Genomic DNA, 11,244 nt, shown 5'->3' with positions numbered 1-11,244 from the left:
CGCCGCCGCAAACTGTCGCAAACCGCGCCCCTGCCCGTGCGCCCGCCCGGAGCGCTGCCGCAAAGCGAGGCCGGGAAGATGGCGGCGCGCTGGGCGCTGAGCGCGGGTGAGGCTGAGGGGACGCGGCGCTGGTTTGGGAGGGTCTCGCTTGAGAGGAGGGATGATCGGAGGGATGGAGCAGCTCTTGTATGAGGAAAGGCTGAGGGAATTGGGGTTGTTCAGCCTGGAGAAGGAGGCTTCGGGGTGAGCAAGTTGCAGCTTTCCAGAGTCTGAAGGGATGATGTAGTGAGAGCATTTACAAGCGCCTGGAGTGACAGGATAAAGGGCTGCTTTAGACTGGCAGCGAGTAGGTTTAGATTAGATATTATGAAAAAATTATTTCCTGTGAGGGTGGTGAAGCCCTGGCACAAGGTGCCCAGAGAATCTGTGGTTGCTCCATCCCTGGAAACGTTCAAGGCCAGGCTGGGTGGGGCTCGGAGCAAACTGGGGTAGTGGAAGGTGTCCCGGCCCGTAGCGAGGGGTGGGACTGGATGGTCCCTTCCAACCCAACGCATTCTGTGATTTTATGATTCTGTTCATGCCTCACTTTCCCTTCCCTTCAGGTGCTGCCTGGGCGCGGGGTCTCCTCAGCTGGGCTCGGCCAGAGAGGTGAGTCTGGCTCTGTCACCCATCCCCCGGTGCCCTGGGCACTGGGACAGGCATTGCCCTGCTTGGCTGCCTGGGGCTGGGGGCTGGGGTTGGCTCACCCAGCCCTGGAGCTGTAGGGAACAGCTCACTTTCTACACCTGTGGTGTCTTTCTGTTTATTCAGAGCTTGTGCCATGATAGCTGGAGGTATCTCTCTTATTGTTTCTTTCTATTGGACATCCACGTTTTCTCTGACTTTATAGTTCAGGTACAGCAATGTGTGGAATCTATGCTGTCCCCAGTCACTGCTTTCCTTCCTTGGCTGAAGATTCCCCTCTTTCTGGAGGAATCCCATAGTTCTGCTGTAGGAACACTGGACCTGCTAGCTGTATCCCTGCAAAAATATGAAAAAATTCTCAATGACATTGAAATATGTGTATTGTGCTGATCTTTGCATATGGGATATGAACAGTGGTATACAGTGCCCTAATCAGCATGCTGTGTTTGCCTTTTTTAAGGTGCTTTGTGTGGGTTGGCCACACACAAAAAGACATTCAAGGCTCAGTAAAACTCACAGTATTTGGTCTTGAACTCATCTGTTTTTTGTAGTCACAAGTGGCTGCCCACTGCTCCTTTATCCAGGCAGCAGGGGGCAAAATGTAGCTTGGTTTTTTAGAATCTGAGGTGAGCAAACTGCCTGAAAACTAAATTTATTGCTATCAGCAGTCTGCTTTTTGTACTAACTTGATTGTGTTTTGGAAGTAGTTTAGAACACCTCTCTTTTCAAATTTCATGATGTTTATAAACTTCTAATGCTCTGAGATACTCAGCCCCTTGGAAAACTAGGAATTTTCACTGCTAAGTATGTCGTTGGTAAAAGTTAAATAGGTATGGAAAGTACCTTGGGAAAGGTACAAATGGTTTGTCTGAGTCCTGAACCCCACAGGAACGTCAGAACAGGTGTGACTGTGACTTTGTGTGACAATCTGAGCACATGTAATGTGGAATCTCATACCAATATTCATGGTTTAAGAAGCTTGAGTCTTGCTGAATTAAAAAGCCCTTTCATCATAAACTATAAAGGATTTTGATAGTTTGGTTTTTTGAGTACACGAATGTGCTGGCTCCCTTTTTCAAGACTGCAAGTTCATAATTTTCCCATTAAACTGGGCAAGGACAAAGAACTTGTGTTCAGCAGCTGATGTTGTGGTCTTGCCTTGCAGGTGGCTGGCATCTGGTAGCCTTTTTCCTCTGTCATGCATCCACACAAGCACATCTCTGCAGAGAATTGGGAAAATTGGGAAGTGGGAGAAGAAGAACAGGATTGTTTATCCTCCCCAGCTGCCTGGAGAGCCTCGCAGACCAGCTGTAAGGATGCTCCTGTGAATGTCCTTACCTCAGAATGTTAGCAATTTCTGAACAGAGTGTCACTGTCTGCACAGGGTGACTGCACAAGACACTAGTTTGAAAGCTTATTTGCTCATTATTTAGGATTTTATTCAGTGTGGCTGAATTGTAGAAATTAACATCACTTGAAATGCTTTCCTAATCTCTAAATCTCTAAATTTTATTGGATCCTTGAGTTGCTGGCAGTGGGTCACTTACTCAATGTGTGGTTCAAGCTGTAAGGGGCCCATCCTCTATAGAAGTCTGTGAACTACAAGGAGATAGAAATTGCACTGTCAAGATCTGATATTCTGGAATTTCATTGTTAGAATTTTTCTTCATTAGGAGTTGATGTGTTCTGGCTTCTGTTAGACACACTGCTCAGTATAGAAGAAGTATTTGTATTTCAAAAGAAATGGGGTTTTTTTAGGCATGTATTTTGTGGGCCATGAGCATTTATTGATTGCTCTTGTGAACATTGTGGCCTAGGATATAGAAATCCCTTCTGTGGACTGCTGACTGATGCAGGTTGTGTGAAAGTGCAGCTATTGACAGACTCATTTATTAAATCAGGTTTTGCCTGTTTATCAAGAGTGCCATCTCTTTCAAATTTGTATTGATGTTAGATTCTTCTGACTGGTGCTGGTCCCTGTTAGCAATAATGTTAAATGGGTCTGTGGAGGCAGCTCTTCATGCCAATCAAACTTGAAACCCTCTTCAGTTCTGAAGAGCTAATTAAGTTCATTCTGATAATATTGTTTATTTGCTCTCCCAGTAAGTTGAATTGACAGCAAGGTAATATTTTTAAGGCTGAATGGGCATGTCAGTCTTTGCTTCTAAAGTGAGGAGAATGAGAGGAAAAGATGGTGCTAAATTTTCTGATTATCCTTTTACAGAGACTTCTGTTTATAAACTGTCATAAGATTGTATTAAAATTTCCTGTGTGCCAGCACCTTTTTTTAGTGCTTTTCGTTTCAAATATCAAAGCTATGCCTGATGTGCTGTTCTCATAGTAGGCAGAGCCATTCTTATTTTATTCCTAGTAAGAACATAGATTGTGGAGCAGCCATGGATGCTCCATTCCTGTTTTCACATCAAAATGACTCATCCTTCTTTGTTTTGCCCCTAGGAAATATATCACTGTCGGAGGGAAATAAAATACAGCAAAGATAAGATGTGGTATCTGGCAAAACTGGTAAGCAAAGAGTGCTTTGTACTATGCTTGAGAGAATGCAAAATTTAATTGCTGTATTTGCCTTAACAGCCTCATTTAATCACAGTTCAATCAGCATCTTTATAGCAGAGTCCTGGGGATGAGCATGGATCTGGACAGGGAATAGCTGTTTATAGTTTAGTTTAGTTGTAAAGTATTACATTGAAAAAATGGTAATTAAGGAAATGACAGTATTTTTGTTTTTATAATAGTAGCATAATTTGAATAATGTCTTCTGAATAGGAGAAAGGAAATATTTGTAAATGCAGAAGTTAATTTTAATGCTTTGATTGCAGATAAAAGGAATGTCCATTGATCAGGCTCTTGCTCAGCTGGAATTCAGTGACAAAAAGGGAGCAAAGGTGATCAAAGAGGTAAATAGCTGTTTAACACTCTTGGTTTCCAGAAAACTTCAAAATCAGTACCTGTCACCAGAAGTTTGGAGGTGTTCCTACTTCTGTGGGTTTTTGTGTTTCAAGTAAGCCTGTTTTGAATGCACTGAAGTAGTTTGGATTCTCAAATTACTCATTTTCTTGGCTGAAGTGTTAATTTCTGGTATAATTATGGCAAAGAAATCTCCTGAATTAGCTGAAAATATTGAATGGACCACGTTCATTTTGCCCACCTTGGAATTTATTACTAGTCAGATGTCTAATTCCATAAAGTGGAATGGAAGGCTGACAAATGCTGGTGGAAATCATGCCTCCCTTTCCTCCCCAGAAATGTAATAAAATTGTTCTGAGGCTTTTTCATTCTATGCAGGCAACATCCTTATGTAAGAGATGCTTGTCTTTTAACAGTTTTTATCTCTATAAAATACTTTTTCTATAACTGACTTAAACTTTCAACTTCTTTCATGTTATCTAGAGATAAGAAGTAGCATTACTTTAATTCCTCCTCAGTATTTCCATTTCTTTTTCTTTTGTTACAGGTTCTGTTAGAAGCACAGGAAATGGCTGTAAGAAAGCACAATGTGGAATTCAAATCAAATTTACACATAGGTACATTTTTAAAATTTAGTGCATTAAAAAAATGTCATCCTACTTTATCCTACCCTATGAAAATGTGTTATATTTAATAAGATTTTAATGCTTAAAATCACCAGAAGTGAATAGAGGACAGTTTCTGCTAAACTTAACTTTACCAAAACACGAAAGGCACATGTTTGCAGCATTTTTAAGATGGATATATCCATCTGAGAGTGGAATTTCTGCTCTCTCTTGAACAGAAAGTCCTGAGGAGGAAGATACTTGACACAAATGTGAAAACTGGACAACAAGAAGCAAATGGTTTCTAGTTTTTAATGTTGCCAGTCAGAGATGCTGGAAGCTTTGTCTGTGGCTGGTACAACTTGATTTGCAGGATCCAAGTTAAACTTCCATCAGACACAGTATAAAAGTAAATGGGTAATGACAGTAAAATTCTTAATATAAAGACTTGTCTGTAGATGATTTGCAGGATAAGCTTGAAATAACTAAAGTGCTTTTTAGCCTAGAGAGATGTTAGAGAAATGTTTACTCTTAGGTGTTTTGAGGCCCAAAGCAAAAAATCCCATTTTGTCTAATAGGGGATAAATTTTATTAAACTGACCTCATAAGCTTAAAGTCCCCTGGTCTATAGAGAGATTTGATTAGAATTCTTTGGAGCCTTGCAGGACTCTGCCACAAGAAGGCTCAGCTGTAGTGCAGGACTGGATGTGCAGGTAATGAAATTCCTGTGATGAATGCAATAAAGGGAGAAAGGAGGGAAAATGAAGTCTGTAAGACCTTACAGGAATTCATGAGACAAACTACTGAAAGGCAGTGAAACAAATACCACCTTCAGAAGAGCTGTATAATCTAGTAAGTGCTCAGTGTCCTTCACCACACACTTATCTTTGTGTGCCTGCTTTCTAAATTCACCTTTCTGGTGCTCCTGAAGAGCGTTAATGCAGCTCACGGCTTCCTCTGTAGCAGCGATCTGCTAAATGTAACAGAAGAAAGATGGAGGGGAGAATCCCAAGCAGAATTAACTTCCTAGAAGCAGCCATGAAAAATACCCTGGCAAGAGAGGTGTTTTATTGCAGCTGTAGCAGTTTGTTCCTGACTGAATCATCTCTCCCTCGTTTTTCCTTCAGCGGAGTCGCAGACGGGCAGGGGCCGCTACGTGAAGCGGGTGCGGTGCCACGGCAAGGGCATGTTTGGCATGATGAAAATCAGCAGGTGCCACTACTTTGTGAAGCTGGTGGAAGGTCCTCCTCCTCCCCCAGAGCCACCAAAGACTGGCTTTGACCAAGCAAAGGAATACGTGCAGCAGCTGAGAAACAGAACCCTTGTTCACACACTGTGACACACTTCAGTGGCTGTATCGGTATCTCTTGTTGGGCAGTGTAATTGTGGAAAGGAATAATTAAAGTCATGGCTTAGTTATATCTTTGGTGCTGCTGGAGCTGGATAATGTGAGACAGATCATGGGGTTTTTTCTTATTTGTCAAGTCACGGGTATGGAAAAATCTTGGAACAGCAGATGTTACTTTTTCTGAGTTACTTGGACCACAGCATTCAAGCTCAACCCTGGACTGTCAAATCTAAAACATATGGTACTTTTATAAAGCTTGCTGTCTCTGTTATGTATGTACTTTTATTATAAAACTGTGTGCTTGACAGACATGTTGCAAGATCAAGCCTCAAACTAAAATTTGATAAAGTAGTTTGGATTGGAAAAAAACAAGTAACAGTGGACAAAACCAAGTAACAACAATATTTGAGAATATCAGACATCAATTTTTGGTTTATCTTGGCTGTAACAGTCTTTGTTGTGTGTCTTGGGCATTGTGTCTAGGAGTGGGAAATAAAAAGTGCTTGGAAGCTCAGGCTTTGGCAGTAGGTGGCAATATTTAGTTTGCCAGAGAGGAAGTGACAGTGAAAACTTTCAAAATGGTCAAACTATTTTGGATTTTGCCCATGGCATTAATAATCTGATACAGGCATGGATTTCAGGCTGTTCTCTCTGGAAATTCATTGTGGGTAACAGGAAAAATATGGAGAAAAGTCTTTCTTGGTGAAGAGTGAACTAATTCTGATTGTCTGGAAATAAATTGCTTTTGTTACATCGAGGAAAGTGAAAAACTCCATAGATTTAATATGGAATGGCTTGTTGCATATACAAAAAAGGCTTTCAGTTCTCTGAAAGCAATCCCATTTTTATCATTAATTTCTTTGAAGAGGAAAAGACTTGAGATTGATAAGGGGAATCTCATTTCACTCAGTCAGATTTTCAAATCAAGATGGCCAGATTTGATGAACATCAGCATAAAAACAGAATGAGCAGCTGCTTGTACATGCAAATGTCTGATATTTGGACCTTCATTTTCCATTCTGGGAATATTAGAGTGGGAGATGGATTGCTTACCTCATTTGGGTATTTTTACCTTGACAGCTCGTGGTAGCTTTTCATACCTGTGTTTGATCAGTACTTGGATGGTGGCAAAGGGACAGTTCCTGTAAGGAAACAAATTATTTTTATTGTCTTAAAAAAGGTTGGTACAGAGTGATTTCTTTGGGCTACCAAAGAAAGGGTCTCATGATGTTAAAGAGTATTAGGGGATGGTGAAGTTACACAAGAAGCACATTGAGAGCTCAGTACCATTAATAGGGGCTTATTTGCACTCTGGTTTTCTGCAGTGTGCTTTCAAACACATTTCTTGCTGTAAAGCCACAATTTAGTAACTTGCCTGAAAGGTGTGTTCTGATAAAACTCTCTATCTCTGCAGTCCCTGATGTGTGTTTGAAGAACTGTTTCTGTTGTACTGTGATAAACAGCTGTGCTGGGCTCTGCCAGCTGCCCTTAAACTCCTCTGTCAGAGTCAATCTCTTACAAGTTGTAGCAAACTTGAATTGTTTATAACCTTTTTGGGGATCAGTAATCTGGGAGAAGACTAAAGAATTGCAAAATAATCCAAATTTAAGAAGCAGTCACATATATTATGCTTAGACACATCTAAATATCTAAAACCTGGCTTTTAGGAATTTTATTCCAATACCTATTTCTCCTGCATGCTGTAGATTTTACTTCAGGTCCTTTCTGGACCTTCAGAGAAGGCTGTATCCTTAGAGATACCAGTACTCTGGTTATGAATCCACAGACAGAGAGAAATGAGAATGTGACTGATGTATTTTCCATCTTTATGATTTGCAGGTTGCCCTGAAAATCCTTTAAACAAACAGATCTGGGCTTTAAAAATTTTTCAGTTAAAAAGCAAGGTTTTGCTTGTTCTTGTTTTCTTCCTCAAGACAGTAAGTGGGAAAATGAATTTTCAGCATGTTTTTAGTATTCTTATGTTCCTTGGTAGAATTTTCTTGTGTCTTAAACATTCATAACCCAGAGCTGATCTTTATGGTGCTGGCTGAGGAAGCTCCACAGCTGTGTCTGTGACAGGAGTGGTGGGAGATAGGGTGAGGTGAGGAACTGCCTTGGTCCCTGCCTTTCCCTGGTAGGATGATAAGAATGTCTGGAGCGGTTTCTATGGCAAGTCCATCAGAATGCTGGGAACCTGAATCTTTTCCAATTCAGTAAGATCTAGTGACACAGCTTTATACTGGCAAGTCCTATATATAAATGTGTATTTATAAATTTTAGAGGTTTGATTCCACTGTGCTTTCATGGTAATTAGTACTTCTGCAGCTCAGGTAGGTGTTTGGTACAGACTCAGACACAAAATTCCATGCTAACTGCAATAAGCCTTTATCAGATCATTTATTATAAAAGAATGCTTTAAAATGAGCTGTCACCAGAAGGGATGGAGAGGCAGTCAGGCCTCTACTTGGTGCTGATTTCAGGAGTAACATCTGGGGGCACTGTAAACTCACCACTGGTGTGTGTTTGTCCTGGTGGTACAGAAACAGGAGAAGGAGCAAGTACTTTGTGAAAGTGTAGTGAGGTTTCAGGGAAATCTGAAGAGTGCAGAACTGTGAGCTCTGCTCAGCAGTGTGAGATTTAACTGGGGAGAAACTTGTAAACCTGTTGTTCATAAACATTTTGAAGTATCCAGTGAGAGAGTAGAAGTACTTTAGTCAGGCAGCCTGATATCTTTATGGATGTGTGTGATTGGTTGGTTGGTTGTTTTTTCCTTTTTAAGATTTCTGGGCAGTTATTAATGATGTGGTTCATCAAAGGTAGAGTAAGAAAGGCTCATGATTGTAGTTATAAAATGTTCATCACCCATTTTTAAACATGGAAGATAAACGAGAGTGTGAGAGTCAGTGACAGGACAGCTGGGTTCTGGCCAGGTCTGTGCTGGGAGCTGCTGTGAGGTGGGTTGCCTTAGGGCTCAGCTGGTACCTGGGCACTGCCAGGTGTGTTCTGGCCACTGCTTCACAAATCCTGTGATTCCCTGTTGGCACAAATAGGAGCTGTGTGACATTCCTGTCTCCTCTGCACTGTGCTTTCACTTGGGAAATCCTTCAGTCACTGGAGTGAAGGAACAATAGGAATCACTGCTTCCTGCCAGCCCCTATGGAAATCCACTGCTGGGATGCTGGAAAGTAATTTGCAAACACAATTCTGCTTTGAATAGAAATAAGGTTACTCCTAATGTCTTCAGTGAACCACAGAAACAGAGTGTGACATTCCCCAGCATATGAGCCACAGTCCTGCTGAAAAGGCCCCTAGTTCAGGCTCTTCAAATAACAAGCCTTTATTGCTGAATGACATCTATCCAGCAGCACTTCAGCCATGTAATTTAAAATAATTAAAAGCTGAATAAAATAAGAGACTGTAATGGCAGAAATAATCACACAAGTTGCTGTTTGCTGGAGCTTTACATGGTGAAAATAACGAGGTGAAAGTTTCAGGGACTGACTTTTGAGTACTTAGGCTGAAGTGAGGAGCAAGATATCTCTTGGGGATAGTCAATGAATACAGAGCTCATTTTGTATTTACTCTGTAACATCAGCACTCTCTGCTTGTTTCAAGGAAGTTGTACATTAGTACAGAGGGCAGGCTGCCATTGAAGGGAACGAGCCAAGGAGAGCCTAACTACCTTGGGCAAATTAGACATTTACCTCGAGAGTATTAGCTGAGGAAATTAACCTTTAAAGTCTGTGTAATACACTTGAAAACAATGACAAAATGTGGGGCAAAGTATCAGAATAACTGCTGTATCTGTGGGTGGTGCTTGTGTGTATTGCACAGCAGTGCAGCCATCAAGCTTTGTGTGGTAAAGGACCTGTGGCACCCATGTTCCAGCTCTCAGTGCTTTTCTGTTTACACTGATGAGGACTCTTTTACTGCTAGGAATTTGTCTGCTATGTGGGTGACAATTTTCTATCCTAATAGAAAAGTTGGGAACCAGTTTTCTGTCTTCTGTTATTAATCAAACCCTGATGCCAGCTCAGAGTGGAGTAAAGGCATTTGTACATGTTGTGGGAAGCTCCATCCATGTGTGCAGCTAATAAGCTGGGAAATGTGTCTACAACTCTCCTATTGATTATCACCTTCAGAGCAAGACAAACATGGGTCCTAACTGTATGCTGGCTGTGTAAATTAAAACTTTATTTAAATGAAAGCAGAGTGAGATGCACTGGGCCAGTACAGGAGTGCTGCTCAAAACCAGCTCCTCTAGATGCCCAATTCCTTGTCCTCCTTTTTCCCCACTTAAGATTCCCAACAGTGCATTAAGATGAACTCAGTAGTTAGTAAATTTTCCCCTGTGTAGTTTACAGGCTCAAGGTTATGGGCTAGAACAAGTAGTGTCATGCTATAAATCAAGTGTAATGGAACAGATTGGGAGAGTGCACAGGAGTCCTTCCCCTCACCCTGTGTTTGTCCAAAACCTCTGAACATAGAGCTGGCATGAGCCCAGAAACCCCACAAATGGCTGATTAAATAATTAATAATAATTATTATTTATGCTACCCTCTCTCTTGACAGGTGAATGAGGCAAGACAATTTTCATCTTCTAGAACAAGGTGTATCTAGAGAAATTTGAGTGTGAAACAACCAGAACAGAGATGCCCTTAGGAGGGGAAGGTGGATTCCAAAGTGAGCAAAGGGAAGGGGCAAAATTATTTGAAACTTGGATTTACTTTGGGCTGACTGGAGTCAAAAGCAAGAATCAGAAGTCTGGTGCAGTTACACTTCTCTTACTTCCAAAAGTCAGTAAAAATTTCTGAGATCAAGGCAATACCAACTGAACTATTGGCTGAGTAACCAGAAGTGTCTGTTTGTCTCTAGTATGTCACACTTCAAAGCAAAAATTCCCAGCTGTTCTCATCAAGTCCAAGGTGTTTCAGAGATACTCTTCATTTTTCTTTTGCTCTTATTATCTGTCTCTTTAGGGGGCCTGTACTCACTGCTTTTGTGGGGATAGATGCTTGGAAAGTGATTATTGTTCATCTTCTCCATCTGTTCTGATGCTGGATATGCCTATCTTTTTGAAGGCTTTCAGAGTCTGTGCTGGGAGATTTGTATTTTTAATGGGTATTTGTTTTATCTATCACATGCTAGATTTATTCACTTGATAATCTCTCAGCAACACAGGCAATTATCTCTTGTCCTGATCTAGATTGCAGGGATTTTATTCGTTTAACAGTTTGGCTTTGGGCTGAGATAGCCATGAGAGGTAAATCCAGCCGTGTGCTGAGTGTGCTCACCACCCCCAGAGCAGCAGGGACTTGCAGGGAGCTGCAGCTGCTCTCAGGATTCTGCCCTTAGAAGCTTTCTTTACACATGTAATATATGAATAAGTTGCTGTATGGTGCATGTCTTTCCTTCCCAGATCATGCCTTTCTTTAATATGATTTCTTGCTGATAAGTAAGGCTTCTTGTTGGAATTTTTTGCAATGACTGCCTGTGCTCAGTAACCACTTTTGGGTATCTTAGGAGTTCTTTTTTACATCCATCTGCTTTGATACAAAACAAAGACATCCTTCCTTCTTCAAGCTGTGTTTTGTTAAAGTTAGTTGGAAAATGAGGTGGAGAAGCAAACAAAATTGCATTGATAAAGTGACATTTCTGCCCCACTCCAGCACAGTCCTGGAA

At 41.2% G+C, this 11,244-nt stretch overlaps 1 protein-coding gene across 1 annotated transcript; it reads left to right on the top strand.

The window, feature by feature from the left end:
- Positions 1 to 28: 28 nt before the first annotated feature.
- On the top strand, positions 29 to 6,077 carry MRPL22 (mitochondrial ribosomal protein L22). Its single transcript, XM_056502443.1, has 7 exons — positions 29 to 106; positions 603 to 648; positions 1,850 to 1,994; positions 3,142 to 3,207; positions 3,522 to 3,599; positions 4,157 to 4,226; positions 5,342 to 6,077. The coding sequence occupies exons 1-7, from the start codon at positions 79 to 81 to the stop codon at positions 5,551 to 5,553; spliced, it is 645 nt and encodes a 214-aa protein (XP_056358418.1). The 5' UTR covers positions 29 to 78; the 3' UTR covers positions 5,554 to 6,077.
- The last annotated feature ends 5,167 nt before the right edge of the window (positions 6,078 to 11,244 follow it).

This window comes from Oenanthe melanoleuca, chromosome 13 (genome assembly GCF_029582105.1).
Source record: "Oenanthe melanoleuca isolate GR-GAL-2019-014 chromosome 13, OMel1.0, whole genome shotgun sequence".
Taxonomy (NCBI): domain Eukaryota; kingdom Metazoa; phylum Chordata; class Aves; order Passeriformes; family Muscicapidae; genus Oenanthe; species Oenanthe melanoleuca.
This window is presented reverse-complemented; position numbering and strand designations above follow the sequence as displayed.

Excerpts from the sequence above, each read along its gene's own strand:
- MRPL22 (XM_056502443.1), top strand. The coding sequence starts at position 79 with ATGGCGGCGCGCTGGGCGCTGAGCGCGG. Across the intron at positions 3,600-4,156 it reads GAGCAAAGGTGATCAAAGAG|GTTCTGTTAGAAGCACAGGA; the intron begins GTAAATAGCTGT and ends CTTTTGTTACAG. Across the intron at positions 4,227-5,341 it reads CAAATCAAATTTACACATAG|CGGAGTCGCAGACGGGCAGG; the intron begins GTACATTTTTAA and ends TTTTTCCTTCAG.